Below are 15,250 nucleotides of genomic sequence, written 5' to 3' on the forward strand. Positions count from 1 at the left end.
TTACAAATAAACAAGTAAAAAAGAAAACAGGAGATGCCACATTAATGTAAAAAAAATAAATAAATAAAAAGTTGGTGGAAAATATCACAATATATAGTATATATAGATAATACCGTAATAATAAAAAAAAATCGTCCAAACATCAGTGCATGTTCATAAGTGACCTTTATTTAGCATTTGTGACAATATGTTTCAAACCAAACATAATAACATTTTTATTCACTCTGTTTTTTTTCATTATCATTATTAACGTTGATATTATTGATAATGTATTGTTTATGGATAGAAAGTATTGATTTTATGTTTGAAAATAAAAAACAACATTCATTTGGTATTCAATACAGACAAGCAGATTAAATACAGCTGCGTTTAAAGGATTAGGAATGTGAAATAGTGGGACATTTGAGCACATGAATGAACAGGAGTATTCATGAAATCTTTGTACACATCAGTCTCATTGTTTTGACAAACAGTTGAAAATAATCAGAGTAGTTGATGAAACTCAGTGACAACTTCAAACTTTCTATGGCTATGATACAGTTTAAATAGAGAAATCATAAGTTTCATAAATGAATTATTAGTTTTTTGAGGTTGCCTTTTGCATAGACATCTATCCCTTTGAAGCAGAATAAAAGAAGGCTATAATAAAAAACTGCAGCATGATAATAATGGTGTAATATTATGAATATTAACTTGATGCATGACTGAATAGCCTAATTGAATTTTACACTTACAGGCAGTGGTAAATACACAAATACACGGTTGAGTGAGTGTGAAGTTACTACAATATCAAGAAAAGAGCAGTAGCTATTTGCTGCAGCCTGTATCGAATCCCGACTTGGGCAGCCCTTGCTGCATGTCATTCCCTCTCTCTCCGCCTCCCCATTTCCTGTCTCTCTCAACTACACTATCAATTAAAGGCAAAAATTCCAAAATATAAAAAATAATAACAATTAGTAACATATATATTTAGGGTGACTTCATGCCAGGATATAAGTTGATTCCACTTAATTCTTGTGTTGTTTTCAAAGAGCTAGCAGCTAGAACTGCGACATCTTTAGGGCAGATTCAGTGAGCTGCTAGCTGATAGCATGCTAACCCCAGTAGGAGAAAAGACACAACAAACACAAGAAGTAGCCTAACATTAGTGATGGATTTGAACCTCTGGAAACAGCTGCTAGATGGTAAAAGTATGAAGTTTGATGTTGGTGAAGCCACATTAATCTGGAAAACATTAACATTAATTTTGTGCACTGTGTGCTCAGTCTCACTCTTGTCATCAGTGTCTCCTACAGTTTGTTTCCAAAAGAAACAGTGAATGTGGGTGGAAACAATAGCTGCACGTAAACCTGTTACTGACACGTTCATTAGCTGAAGTCTTTATCAGTTCACCACTGCAGATGCAAATATATGGACACATTCACATTTTGATACTTGCATTGGAACATAAGTCTTAATGGGCCTTTACTACTTACAGTAGGCTAATAACATTTTCTTTGAGAAATTTGTGAATGTTAGCAGGTGCAATTGTGGCATGATAATAATGATGTAAAGAATACAAATGTTGATAATTAAAGTGCTAACTAGAGATATACACCATTTTTAGGGGAATCATGCAGTTATTACAGAACCTAAAGTGCAATATCAGTTGTCTGAAGTCATGTGAATCATTAATAGAAAACTAACTTTACACTGACAGATTATAGAGATAACAAACAAATGAATTCAACTTAACATCAGAACAAAGGACATGTATATGAATATAAAATATACAGTATTTCCCATAATGCTACATTTTAACAGTGGATCATTGTTTAGGTTTTTCACTCCCTCTATCATCAGTGTGTTTTGTATCAAGTTTGTTTCCAAAAGAATCAAGTGAACGTGGCTGGAAACAAATCAGTGGCTCATGAACCCGATCTCATCTAAAACATCTACCTGTGTTGCTCCACTGCTACTGACACCTGTGATGGTACAATCTTGATCAGGTCGCTGCTCCAGGTGCTAATATATGGAAACATCTTGTCGGTGAATGTGTGTGAGAAGGTGTGTATGTGTGTGTTGCTGTCAGGATCAGAAAACGAAAGACATCCTCCGTCCCAGTCCAGGTGGACTCTGATCCTAGAGAACTTCTCTTTCACTGACAACTCAGTCCCTGCGTCTGAATCTGGAGGTGAGTGTGATCTGTATTTACCATCAGAGAACTGCAGTATCCACAGTTCAGATGATGGGACTCCTTTCCTTGGGGTCGACTCTGCTAACACCCCCATGGTGAAGGCTTTGTTGTCTCTGACCTCCAGGTCCCAGCTGTGAGACCCTGAGTTGAAGCCCTCAGAGCCCACGATGGAGTATAAACGTTCAAACCTCTCTGGGTTTTCAGGAAGCTGCTGCTCCATCTCTCCTTGACTCACACTGGTCAGATCTTCAGACAGGTTCAGGACTGGATGAGCACTGTTTGGATCCAGAATCACAGGACTGTAGGAGACCATCTCCTTCATCTTCTTCCAGATGTTGAACCTCAGGTTGCCCAGATGTTTGGCCTCATCTATCAGGGCTCCTGAGTCCAGCTGTGGATCATCAGGCAGATGTTGCTGCTGGACTCTGTCCACTGCAGCCTTGTAGTTCTGCAGCAGTGAGACGTCTTTAGCTCTCAGCTGCTTCTCTGTTGCTCTGATGGTGTCTGACAGAGCTGTTATGTCTCTGCTCAGAGCCTCAGTCTTCTCCTTCATCTCCTCAGTCTTCTGCTCCTCCTCCTCCCTCAGTGCAGCCATCCTGGTCTTCTCTTCCTCGTATAGAAACTCATGAAGCTTCTTGAACTCCTCCTTGATCCTTTGAGCCGTGTTGTCTGCTTGTTTTTTAATGTGCTCAGCTGTTTGATCACAGTTTCCTTTAATTTGATGAATCTGTGTCCGTTTCTTTCTCAGGGGCTTTAGGAGATCCTCAAGTCTTTTCTCATAGTCCTGCACAGCTTCAACAACAGGTTGGATTCTGTGGCTGCTGTGTGTTTCTGAATCTCTGCAGATGCTGCACAGCGGCTGTTCATCATCCAGACAGAAGAAACTGAGTTTCTCAAAGTGCAAACAGCACAGAGGCTCACCTGTTTTCTCCTGTGCAAAGTTAAGAGGGAAAGACTTTGAAGCCCTTCTGCTACAGACTGGACACTCAGGAGTTTCTCTTCCTGCCCAGTAGCTACGTAGACAAACTTTACAGAAGCTGTGCTTACATGACAGGAGGACTGGATCTTTAAAAGCGTCACTGCAGAGACGACAAGAGAGCTCCTCCACTGACCTGGAAGCCATGTTCTGTTTGTGTCCTCTTCGTCCAAGTTAGTTTCACTTTTACCAGCCCCCTCCCAAAGTGTGCAGCTGTTAGTATATTTACCCACTGCTGTATTTCCAGTATTCCCAGTATTTCCAGCTGTAGTGTAGTCGTTCCCTTCAGGTGAAATTGTTTATTAGGAGTGAAAACTGAGGCGCCTGCTGTTCACTCGCTGTTCCTCTTCCCACTGACGGATAACATCAACAAACTTGTTTCCTGAAGTTTTTTATTGTGGGCGGGGCTAGACTCAGAGTTGTTCCTGTTTTTGTTGCGCAGTTAAAATTTGAGACAAAGGAGAGTCCACTGCACCAACTAGTGACCAGACTTTATCTTTTCTTACTTTGGTTCAGTTTTAACTATTAAACTATATGTAATTCATTGAGACAGGTGTCATTTATCTCACATGTACTCTCACAAGACACAAGAGCAGGTCTGACTCTCATTTATATGACATATTGTAAATTACGGAAAAATTAAATATACTTACAAGTAAACCAGTAAACAAACCATGAAATGTCACATTAATCTAAATAAGATTTCATAAAGTTTGTGGAAAATATCACAAAATATAATATAATAGAACTACAATAAAAAAAAATTGTCCAAACATCAGTGCATGTTCACAAGTGACCTTTATTGAGCATTTGTGACACGAACAAAATATGTTTCAACCAAAACATTATAAAAATATATTTGTATTTATCCTGACTTTTTTTCTTGTCATTATTAACATTGATATGATTCATAATGTATTGTTTATCGGTAGAAATGATCGATTTTATGTTTGTAAATAAGAAACACTAATTTGGCATTCAATACAAACAAGCAAATTAAATACAGTTGTTTTTAAAGGATTACGTTTGTGAAATAGTGGGACATCTGAGCACATGAATGAATATTTATGATCTCATATAGCTTTCTCCACACGTTTTCAAAACAACTGCAACATAAGTCACAAAAAAATCTAATAGTGAGTCTCATTGTTTGCACAAACAGTTGAAAAATAATCGTAGTTGATGAAATGCAGAGACAACTTTAAACTTTCTTTGTCTACAATGAAGTTAAAGCAGGAGTAAGCGGAATATTTGTGTTAATATAAGGGCGTTTTCACACCTGCAGTTGTTCCGATTCAGCAACTAAACCGATACAACTGTTGCGTTCTTTTTTCTGGGCCGTTTGTGTTCACATTGCATGATTCTAAAGCGGTACAGCGCTTTGCGCTGTGGAACAGCGCCATAGCAACGGCCCTAACAACACCCCATCAGCTGATCAGCAACAATGGCAACAATGAACCGCGGGCTGACTTGCAGTAGTGTGGAGGTTCAATTTCTTATTAATATTTGGGCAGACGAGTAGCCTATTTAGTTGAAGTTCAATTTAAAAAAATGCCCAAGCTGACTGGTTTATGGCTGGGGCGAGACCTTGAAGTGTGCCTATAATGTGCTATAGCTACAAATGTAGTCTAATAGGCTACATTATTAGAGAGACAGGGAGAGGGGTGGTCAGGTTGTGTTGATCAAGCTGTGTTTTCAGTTTCAGGTGTCATAGTTATGTCAGATGAATTGTCCTCTAACACAGCCATTCTCAACCTTGGGGTCCCTCCCGACCCCAGTTGATGTGACTGGAGGGGACGAATGAACGACATGTTTCTTGGCATGCATTGCTGACCTGGGCATTGTTTCTTAATAAATTAGAAAAACTTTTCTTGTCATTCCCCTTTTCCGTGCATGGTTGAAGGAGATTGGCTTGCAGCCACGCTCCACTCGCTCCTGCGCCGACAGGTCCCCGCATGTCACATAAACCAGCCCGGGTGTGTGGACACCGCATCAACTCGCCACCCGCATCTATTTAAACTCCGTCACTTTGTTTTGTTCTTTTGCCCTGATGAAAACCTCCAGGTCGGAATATTGGCCATGGAGACAAAACTACAGCAGCCAATTGTTTTTTTCAGTGCAGGGATCAAGAACTAAAAAGGCAAAAAAAAAAACCATCGCGGACAGCGCTGCGCTTTATTCATCATGCGTTCACACCGGCGTGTGTGTGTTTGTGTGTTGGGGGGGGGGCAGCAGTGCATGTGAAATTGGGGGTCGCGACTCAAAAAGGTTGAGAACCACTGCTCTAACACCCTACAGTTTGACTCTTTATTCTTCTAGTAAACGGGCACCGTAGCATGACTAGTTATAGGGGTTGTTTGCGGAGCTCTGCCCGGTGCTGATCGCCGCGGGTCAGCTTGGAAAGGCTGGTGGACTCATGGCTTGAGTTTGCGTCTTTCTTTTGGCCACCGGCTTTCCTGTTTTGTGTACATTATGAAAAGGCCAAGACGACACGCTGCTGATGCTCCATTATGTTTTTGGGGCAGTTGCGTGGTCCTCCTCCTCCGGTTGCCAGGTAACCAGTCAATTTGTTCCGATACATGTGTCGGTTGCGTTCTCACTACAAACAAACCGCTCCAGGGCTCGGATGGAAACGAGCCGAGACCGCCTCTCCCAAGCGATCTCGGCCCGCTTGTTTTGTTCCGCATCGAGCGCGATTGCTGTGTTCACATCTGACCAAACGAACCGATATATGACGTAAACGCTCCCTGTTTCGGAACAAATGGTCAGGTGTGAAAACGCCCTAAGTCTTAAATAGTTATTCCGACAGCAATCACTTATATAGAGTGTTTGGTCTGAAACACGGGTCTGTCAGTCACTCATAAAGGGGCGGTCCTCTCTGTGTGTGCAGCCAAGGGATGCGCGTGAATGTGGTGACGTAGGGACGAGGGCGGGGACTGCTAACTCCATTCGCTGACAGGAAGTTAGCCAAAACGACCGGATCGCTTACTTCTGCTTTGAAATAGAAAAATCTGAAGTTTCATTGTCTGCACAGCTACTGGTCAGATCTTCAGACAGGTTCAGGACTGGATGAGCACTGTTTGGATCCAGAATCACTGGACTGTAGGAGACCATCTCCTTCATCGTGTTCCAGATGTTGAACCTCAGGTTGCCCAGATGTTTGGCCTCATCTATCAGGGTTCCTGAGTCCAGCTGTGGATCATCAGGCAGATGTTGCTGCTGGACTCTGTCCACTGCAGCCTTGTAGTTCTGCAGCAGCGAGACGTCTTTAGCTCTCAGCTGCTTCTCTGTTGCTCTGATGGTGTCTGACAGAGCTGTTATGTCTCTGCTCAGAGCCTCAGTCTTCTCCTTCATCTTCTCAGTCTTCTCCTCCTCCTCCTCCCTCAGTGCAGCCATCCTGGCCTCCTTCTCCTTGTTCAGAAACTCCTGAAGCTTATCGAACTCCTTCTTGATCCTTTGAGCTGTGTTTTCTGCTTGTTTTTTAATGTGCTCAGCTGTTTGATCACAGTTTCCTTTAATTTGATGAATCAGTCTCTGTTTCTTTCTCAGGTGCATTAGGAGCTCCTGAAGTTTTTTCACAAAGTCCTTCACAGCTTCACCAACAGGTTGGATTATGTGGCTGCTGTGTGTTTCTGAATCTCTGCAGATGTTGCACAGCAGCTGTTCATCATCCACACAGAAGAAGCTGAGTTTCTCAAAGTGCAAAGCACAGTGGCTCAGCTGTTTTTTCCTGTGCAAAGTTAATGGGGTAAACCTTTGAAGACCTTCTCCTACAGACTGGACACTCAGGAGTTTCTCTTCCTGCCCAGTAGCTGCACAGACAGTCTTTACAGAAGCTGTGCTTACATGACAGGAGGACTGGATCTTTAAAAGTGTCACTGCAGAGACGACAAAAGAGCTCCTCCACTGACCTGGAAGCCATGTTCTGTCTGTGTCCTCTTCGTCCAAGTTAGTTTCACTTTAATCAGCCTCCTCTTGAAGCCCTTGTTTCCTGTGCAGCTGTACAGTAGGGACACTATATTTACCCGCTGCTGTATTTCCAGTACTCCCAGTATTCCCAGTATTTCAAGCTGTAGTGAAGTTGTTCCTCTTCAGGTGACATTGTTTATTTGGTGCGAAAACTAAGACGTCTGGTGTTCCACTCACTGTTCCTCTTCCCACTGATGGAGAACCACAACAAACATACTCCCTGAAGTCAAGTGTTGTGGGCGGGGCTAGACTCAGAGTCACTCCTGTGTTTGATGCGCAATTAAAATTTGTATCTTGTTGAGGAAGATGTCTTTTATCTCTCCTGTTTCCTGAGCAGCTTTAGGGACACTAAATTTACCCGCTGCTGTATTCCCAGTACTCCCAGTATTCCCAGTATTTCCAGCTGTAGTGAAGTCGTTCCTCTTCAGGTGACATTGTTTATTTGGTGCGAAAACTGAGGTGCCTGCTGTTCCACTTCCCACTGACGGACAACGACAACAAACATACTCCCTGAAGTCATGTGTTGTGGGCGGGGCTAGACTCAGAGTCGTTACTTTTTTTGTTGCGCAGTTGAAATTTGTATCTCATTGAGACAGATGTCACTTATCTCACATGCACTCTCACCAGACACAAGAGCAGGTCTGACTCTCTTTTACATGACATATTGTAAATGATGGAAAAATATACTTAAAAATAAACAAGCAAACCAAGAGATGCCACATTAATTTAAAGATTTCATACAAAATTTGTGGCAATATCTACTAATGCATCTCTCTTTTCACTGAGGGCTAACGACAACAAGAACACATTTCTCTGAGTCATGGTGTTATGGACTGGATCCAGTTTCACTTCTGCAAATAACAGGAGTCCTTATTTCTTACTTTAGTTTTTATCAGGTCCCCTCTCCAGATGCACATGGAAATATCCACATTTTCAAGTATTTAATAATACTTGCAATGCATTACACATGTCAGCCTTTTCTACTTAAAGAACTATGCAAGTCTGGTCAGTTTTCCGCAGTTTTTCTAACCCTCCTCTCAACCATTTGCATTTGTTTAAATCAAATCAAATCAAATCAAATCAACTTTATTTATATGGCACTTTTCATACAATGTAACACAAAGTGCCTTTACAACGAAGCCGGCGAAAAATCAATACATGGCGAAAAATCAATACATGGAGCGGTGGATAATGTTATACAACATATACGATGTTACAACATGTATCTGTGTAGTCTTAACTGTCATAGACAAAAGATTACAGGTTAAGGTTTTCTCTTTAAAGGGACAACGAGGAGTTATGGAAAAGCGAAGCGTTTTCACACTACATTTATGAGCCTCTGCGCGCACCGTAAAATTCTTTGACCGGCGCAAGACGGACTCATGTTTTCATTCATCAAGAATTAAAGTCAGAGGTTCAAAGACGATCAGATACCGTCGTAGTTCCGACCTTAAATGGCGATTCAGCGGCGTTATTCTCATGACTTGCCACGAAACCAAAAGTAGAGAAACGCTGGTCGGCTCGACCAGCATTTCCGCCACCACTAATAATAACAAAATAACGATAGAGACAAAACGATATATTTATCGAAAATGGGCCCATTAACAAGTGTGGGTAGCGTAGATTCATCTACATTAACGTGAGACTTTTAAATAAACAAATAGAAACTCCTCGTTGTCCCTTTAAGGTACTAAGTTTTATTTAGCATTTATATTAACAAAATATAACAAAATCATGATTAAAATCTATTTCTTTCGGCTCATTACTGTGCCAATTATTGTTATCAATTGATTTTAGTTGGTCAAAATTAATTAATTAATTAATTAAAATTTGTTTTATTTAGTAAGGTGGTCATTTTGCTGGCTTTTACTTTCATTATTGTGCGAGGCTTCTTATGCTATCTATTTTGACAGGTGGTGGTTTCCATAACAACTGGGAAGCGTCAGCTGCTCGTTCTCTTTTGCTGTTGACAACCATAACTTTGGAGACTTTTAAAATTTAGCCTATACCTATATGTAAGTAGTATTGTGTATTTTTTTGTTTGTTACCAAACTAAAGGGTTTGTTTGTAGGCTACTGTATAGCAACTACACACACCGCATACACAAACAAGGGTCTGGTAAAAAAAAAAAAAAAAAAAAAACACCTTTACCTGTGCATCTCGCTCTACCTCTCTCTCACACAAACAGGTTCAAATGGGAATACAATACAACTCCAACTGCTTCAACTTACCTTTCAAAAGGCCTTCTCCAGGTGTTAGTTACCATAGCAACTTAGCAAAACGTATTCATGTCAAATATGGCCCGAATAAAACAATGTACTAGGCTACAGCAGCAAAAAACTGCCATATAGAAGTCAGACAGGACCGTTGTTGCTATACTGTAAACAGTTTATAAGATATGGCCTAGCGTAGCCTACCTTATTTGAAAAGAAGCTCACGTCGGTCGACAGCCTTTCTGGGATGGAAACATGTTTATCACTGAAGTTTGGTGATTTTCGGGTGAAGTCCTGCTCAAGACAGACACAGACAGTGTTCAGAAAGTAGATAATCCACCTCGTTCATGCTAGCAAAGACGGTTTAAAACATGGAGGTATTATAGTTAAGTACTGTACCTGTGATGCTAGCGCCTTTTCTTTCTTCTCTCTTCCATGACAACGGTTCCTGTTCCTCCGGTTCCTGTCATTGGTCCGAATGACGAGCAAATCGGGGAGGCGGGAAATGACACCTGTCAATCATTTACACTTCGAAGATTTGATTTGATGCGCTCGGGCTGCATAAAAGAAGCCAATATCCTTTGTTTTTCTTTTATTTGGTTATTTACACACAGCCAAAGCCCTTCTCTGACACAGCTAACAGTTATTAGCATTAGCGCGGGCATTCGCATTCGCGTTTGTTGACGTTACCTGGGTTGGAGATCTATGCCAAATCTCGCGAGAGTGTGTTGTTTTGACAGGCCGTCCCAGAGTTAATTTTCTCCTGATTTGTTCATCCGAAATTTGCCAATTTCGTGTCAAAATGTTCCAAAGATATGTGGCTTGTGGAAAAATGACTCCAATATTTACTTCGGTGACTATGGGGCAAAACAATCGACCTTAATCTGTGCTCACGTCTCCTAAATCGGTTGAGTCATGCAGAAACCCAGGAAACTGACTCGTCTTGTTTCCAAATCGTCTTGCCGATTTAAAAAGGCACTTCAAGGACAAAAACACATGATTTTATGTTAAACACGTTAAGATGACAAGCTCTGTACAAGGAGAAACATATTTTTATTTGTATTTTTTCTATTTTTTGCATTCATAAGAATATTTATCCCTGTTAAAATAGATCAAGCTTCATGAAATAAAAATGAATTCCATACAAAAAGTGACATGATCCTACAACACAGACTCGACTCACACAGGTAGACTTCAGTGTCTTTACCTGTTCATCAGTTAGTTTGTCAAATGAACACCTGCACTGGGTTTTTTTTTACGACTTAACTTCTCAAAACAGACAATGAGAGTCCAACGGGACCGTTTCCACAGCTTCACCTCACTCTGGATTAGTGGCAGTGTGATGTGTGTATGGCTCTGTTATTATGTAGGACCTCAGACAACACAGCAGTAGCAGCACTGATGTAGATCTCATGTGTTTTTAACAGTAGCACAGTGGTCACACAGGTACGAGACCAACATTTACATCAAAATTGTTGTTGTGCAGCTGCAGGTGAACAATATTTTCTCAATTTAATGTCTCAAATATAACTATCTATAACTATTTGTATTCTCCAGAGCTAACCGAAAAGACAAAATACAATGGGACTATTAAAATGTTTTAATCATCAATTTGTGGATGATTTTCAGCAGCTTGATAAGGCATGGTGAGGCGGGGTTAACAGACTGACGGGACTGAAGCTGTGGAGGAAAAAAATCCTCCAACAACACACTGGAATGATCTTTGCTTTCAGACATCTGGTGTAAAAAATATACAGAGATGTGGTCAGAGAGAAACCCTCACATATGAAGTCAAAGACCGGCACAATCTTTAAATCAAAATACAGTTTTATCTCTATTCACCCTCGCTGAGCTCCAAAATAATACTGTACAACTTTACACGAAGACTGTAAGGTGCATTAGATTTTCTTTTTTTTTTTAAATCTGCAACTCATGGGGGTAAAGAGTCGAGGACGAGCCTCGCTCTAGTCTCTGTAACGGGGGTTGTGTGGCGGCGGAGCTCCTTCCACAGGAGCCGAGCTGGGGACCGACAGCAGCTGGCCGCCGTGCATGCGCTCGTTGACGCGCAGCTGGCAGCCGTCCTGCAGCATGCGCACAGCTATCCTGGCGATGTTGCGCGAGTCGTCCAGGCCGGAGTGAGGACGGCCTTCGTACTTCAGGCCCAGCTTCTCCAGCATGGTGCTCAGCTTGGTCTGCGTGCGCGGGACCTGGAGGACGGAGAGGAAACAGTTGGTTTGCTGTGATTAATATTTTTATCTTTGTTAAAGACATTTTTCCAGTTGGTCTGAATCATCTAAAAGTCAAACCTTGTAGAAGTTCCCGTATGATTTCCTTATGTTTATCCACTTCTTTGCAAACTGAGGGTATCTGATGTGGCTAATACGACACTGGATGTTGAGGAACTTGCTCATATCCCAGGCCCTGGAGATGACAAACAACAAAAAGTGTCAGGTGAGATTTTTACTGAAAGGATTAGATTAAAAAAGAGACACAGGTTTTGTTCCAAATTCTGCATTAGTGCTGAAGTGAATCATCGTACCCATCAGTCAGCATGGCGTATTTATATTTTGTTCCCAGCTCCCTCTCCTGAAGCCAAGCCACCACACGCTGAAGGACTGTCGGGAACGGGTCTGCTTCGTCAACCATTTTCTGTCAACAAAACCCACATTTTCTTAATGAACATGACGACTTCTTTTCATAAAACATATGACGTCAAAGAAGAAGAGCTTAAACCAACCTGTGTTATGCCTGTTAATTTCACACAGAAGTCTGACAGCTGTGGGTTCAGCTCAGGTTTTACATATTCCTGAAAGGTGTCCACCTGCAAAATAATGTAAAACACACATTCATGATTACAAAACTCACTTTGCATATCAATAATAAGCAATCCTGCCTTCCTCACAAGGTCAACTTACAATTTCTAAAGTGTGCGTGTTGATGAGAACCATAGGGAACTCTATGATTTCATGACAAAAGTCAGATGGGTTATCCTCCTCACACGTCGCTTCAAAGTCCACCACGCAGATGTAGTCGTAGTAGGTGTCAGTGGGTCCTCCCTCGGCCGCAGACTGCAGCAGCTTCTGCTTCTTATAGTGGCTCTTCAACCTCTTCTTCATCACATCCTTCACTCCTCTGCAAACACAAGGAGGACAGAAGAATTTAGAAGATATAAGTGAATCTCACAAACTATAGAGAGGCCGATAATTTGAACTCGAAGGTCTGACCTTGTGTCAAGCTTCAGCTCTGATAACTTGATCCGCAGCTCATCCTTGGTCATGCGGTTGATGTGCCCGTTGGCCAAAGCGATCTCTTTGTAAACGGGATGGCTGAAGTCGCTGTTGGACTGAGATGGGGACACCTGAGGAGCAGGTTCCTCTTCAGGGCATATCCTGCTGCAAGGCTTCTCCTGGAGGCACATGATGATACAGCGTGAAGCAAGAGAACACTCCTAAATAGGTGTCACTACAGTGTTTCCCACAGGTTTGCAAGTAGACTGTGGCGGTAGCAATCGTCGACGGGGGGGGGGGGGGGGGGGGAATCGTCAACTCTGTTTAGAGTTTAATCATAAAATCGGCTATAAAGGCGCCGCTGTTTCACTATTTAACTCATTATCAGCTGGCGTCACCTTTACTTTGACAGTGGAGCTGGATCAGAACAGAGCGTTTGTAGGAGGGAGAGATCGCATCAGCTGCTGTTTACTTTCTCTCTGAGCGTCTCCTACAGATGTTCAGCTGAGGGAATACGCTGCTCAGCTGTTGATCATCAGGGGCAAGTTGATAACCAGCTTCATAGTAGCTACCGTGTTAAGTCCGGGGGGACCGCGGGGCTAGAGGTTTTGTTGAGCCTACAGGCTGGAGGAGTCTGTGTTTTTTTTTTTCCTCGGCCTTTATTCGTATTCGTGGCGGACGTAATTCTTTTGTGGCGGCCCGCCACGAATAAATGAATGTGTGGGAAACACTGCACTAAACTATTCCACATAACAAGGCAGAAATAACAAGATATATCCAAAATTGAGTAGTACTTCTGTAAGAGCAGATTATGTAATGACTGTGATTGCCCATTCAGCCTATATAACCTAGGAACCTTTGTGTCTCGGTAGATGTGTCCAACCAGAAGAGCATCATTATGCTCCGTGCAGATGTGTCTGTTTGAGAATGTGTGATTTTGCAAATGTATTTGTCAGATTAATGAATTGTGTGCATCGTAACTAAAATTCAAGTGGACTTTTAATTAATTCATCATGTTGAAATGCCTCAGTGGCTTGAAGCATTTGCTTAGCCTCTACAACTTCTTCTCCTTGGTGAGTAGATCCACTTAGATTTTGGCGGTTTTGGCAGTTCTTACTACAAGTCTTAACATGTACATGCACTTTCCACCCTGCTCATTCTCTGCTCAGAGACACAAACAAACAATCAACATACAATCTCAGGCACAACCGAGCAGACAGCATAATCACACACCAACTCAAGAAAAGAAAAAAATCCTATTGTAGCCCCCAGCTTGTCTGTACAAAAAAATGGCTAAATAAAATTCTTGAATCCAGAATCTTGAATGTTTAATTTCACCATTGACCTGCTTTCTGCGGACTAGAGTTAGTGCACACAAATGAATGCAGTCCAATACATCCCTATTATCCAGTATCTACCTAATCTGTTACTTTCAGATTATGTTTTCTTTGAAATAATTTAGATGATATTTGATGAGGTCCAACATTCAATCACTACGAAAAACTCCAAAAATAAGTGTAACTATTCCACACAAGCAGCAGAGATAACAGTGAATACGTCTCCAAAAGTTGACATGAGTATTTCTTCTCTTTGGTGTGCAGCTAATCAAATATGAGTAGATTCACTTTAGTAGATTTTGGTATGTTAATAATAGTGATGTCTTTTTTCTTCTTCTTTTTTTAAAAAGAATTCTTGCAAACTTTTGAGGCAAAATGTCAGCATTTATATCATAATAATAGTTGTACTACAATTGTAAACATGTTCAATTGCATCATTGACCTACTTTCTGATTTATTAGACTGGAGTTAACACAGAACACATAGCCTACATCAAATCAATGCAGTCTAATACAAACCTGCATAAAATTCAACCTACCGGTATTTACATTTTCTTTTATTTATATTTATTTATTTTTTAACCTACATTTTGAGATTACTTTGTAGTTGGACCTGGTGCTCCTGATATTTTGTATTAGCCATAACTAGGTGACTAATCTAACGTTACACTGACTGCATTCATAACAGGCAGACTTTAGCATATCATAATAACACCAACCTTTTCTTCCTCTTCTTCCTTTGTAGCAGACATCTTTACATTCACGTCCTTCTTGGTATTAATATTCTCTTTGTGCTCGTCCATTTACAGCAGAAAGTTAATCCAGAATTTCCAAACAAACAACCAAAACCAAATTTATTTCGGCTGCATTCATGAAAACAACGTTGGTTAGCTACAGGCTATGCTAACACTGGCTAGCCACATTCCTGTACGACCTTTTGTGACCGTTTGTCCGCTTTTTTTACGCCACAAAGTCAAACGCAAACTCACGGAGCCGATGATAATTATTAAAAAATAAAGCGAAAACAACAGTGTTTATCTGTTATCTTTGTCTCCAAGCGTCGGTTACTGCTACATTTCACTTTCAATGCTGGACAGTTATGAGCACTTCCGGTTTGCGCCAAAACAACTGACGCTCACTTCCGCCCCCTACTGCCCCGGATGATAAAACTGCAGTCCAATATGATTTACTGCAGTTTTTCTGTTTTCCGTTTTTACAGTTTTATTCCATATAATATATATTTTAGAACAGTTTATACAGTTTCGTGTATAAATATCTACACATAACTCCTCAAAATAACAAAATAATACTATTATATATTAATTTATATGAGTTGTTTTTATCGTATTATTA

The 15,250-nt window shown here is 41.0% G+C and overlaps 2 protein-coding genes across 2 annotated transcripts; both read right to left on the bottom strand.

Annotated features, from left to right (window-relative positions):
* Nucleotides 1–1,669: 1,669 nt before the first annotated feature.
* LOC311006745 (nuclear factor 7, ovary-like) lies at nt 1,670–3,491 on the bottom strand. Its single transcript, XM_083999675.1, has one exon. It carries the CDS (start codon nt 3,297–3,299, stop codon nt 1,935–1,937), a length of 1,365 nt encoding a protein of 454 aa, XP_083855801.1. The 5' UTR covers nt 3,300–3,491; the 3' UTR covers nt 1,670–1,934.
* Nucleotides 3,492–10,405: 6,914 nt separating this feature from the next.
* On the bottom strand, nt 10,406–14,996 carry eri1 (exoribonuclease 1). Its single transcript, XM_083999076.1, has 7 exons — nt 14,617–14,996; nt 12,559–12,740; nt 12,250–12,466; nt 12,072–12,155; nt 11,874–11,983; nt 11,641–11,755; nt 10,406–11,541 (listed from the first exon to the last, which is right to left on the bottom strand). Exons 1-7 carry the CDS (start codon nt 14,698–14,700, stop codon nt 11,299–11,301), a joined length of 1,035 nt encoding a protein of 344 aa, XP_083855202.1. The 5' UTR covers nt 14,701–14,996; the 3' UTR covers nt 10,406–11,298.
* Nucleotides 14,997–15,250: the final 254 nt, after the last annotated feature.

This window comes from Trachurus trachurus (assembly GCF_905171665.1).
Source record: "Trachurus trachurus genome assembly, chromosome: 23".
Taxonomy (NCBI): Eukaryota; Metazoa; Chordata; class Actinopteri; order Carangiformes; family Carangidae; genus Trachurus; species Trachurus trachurus.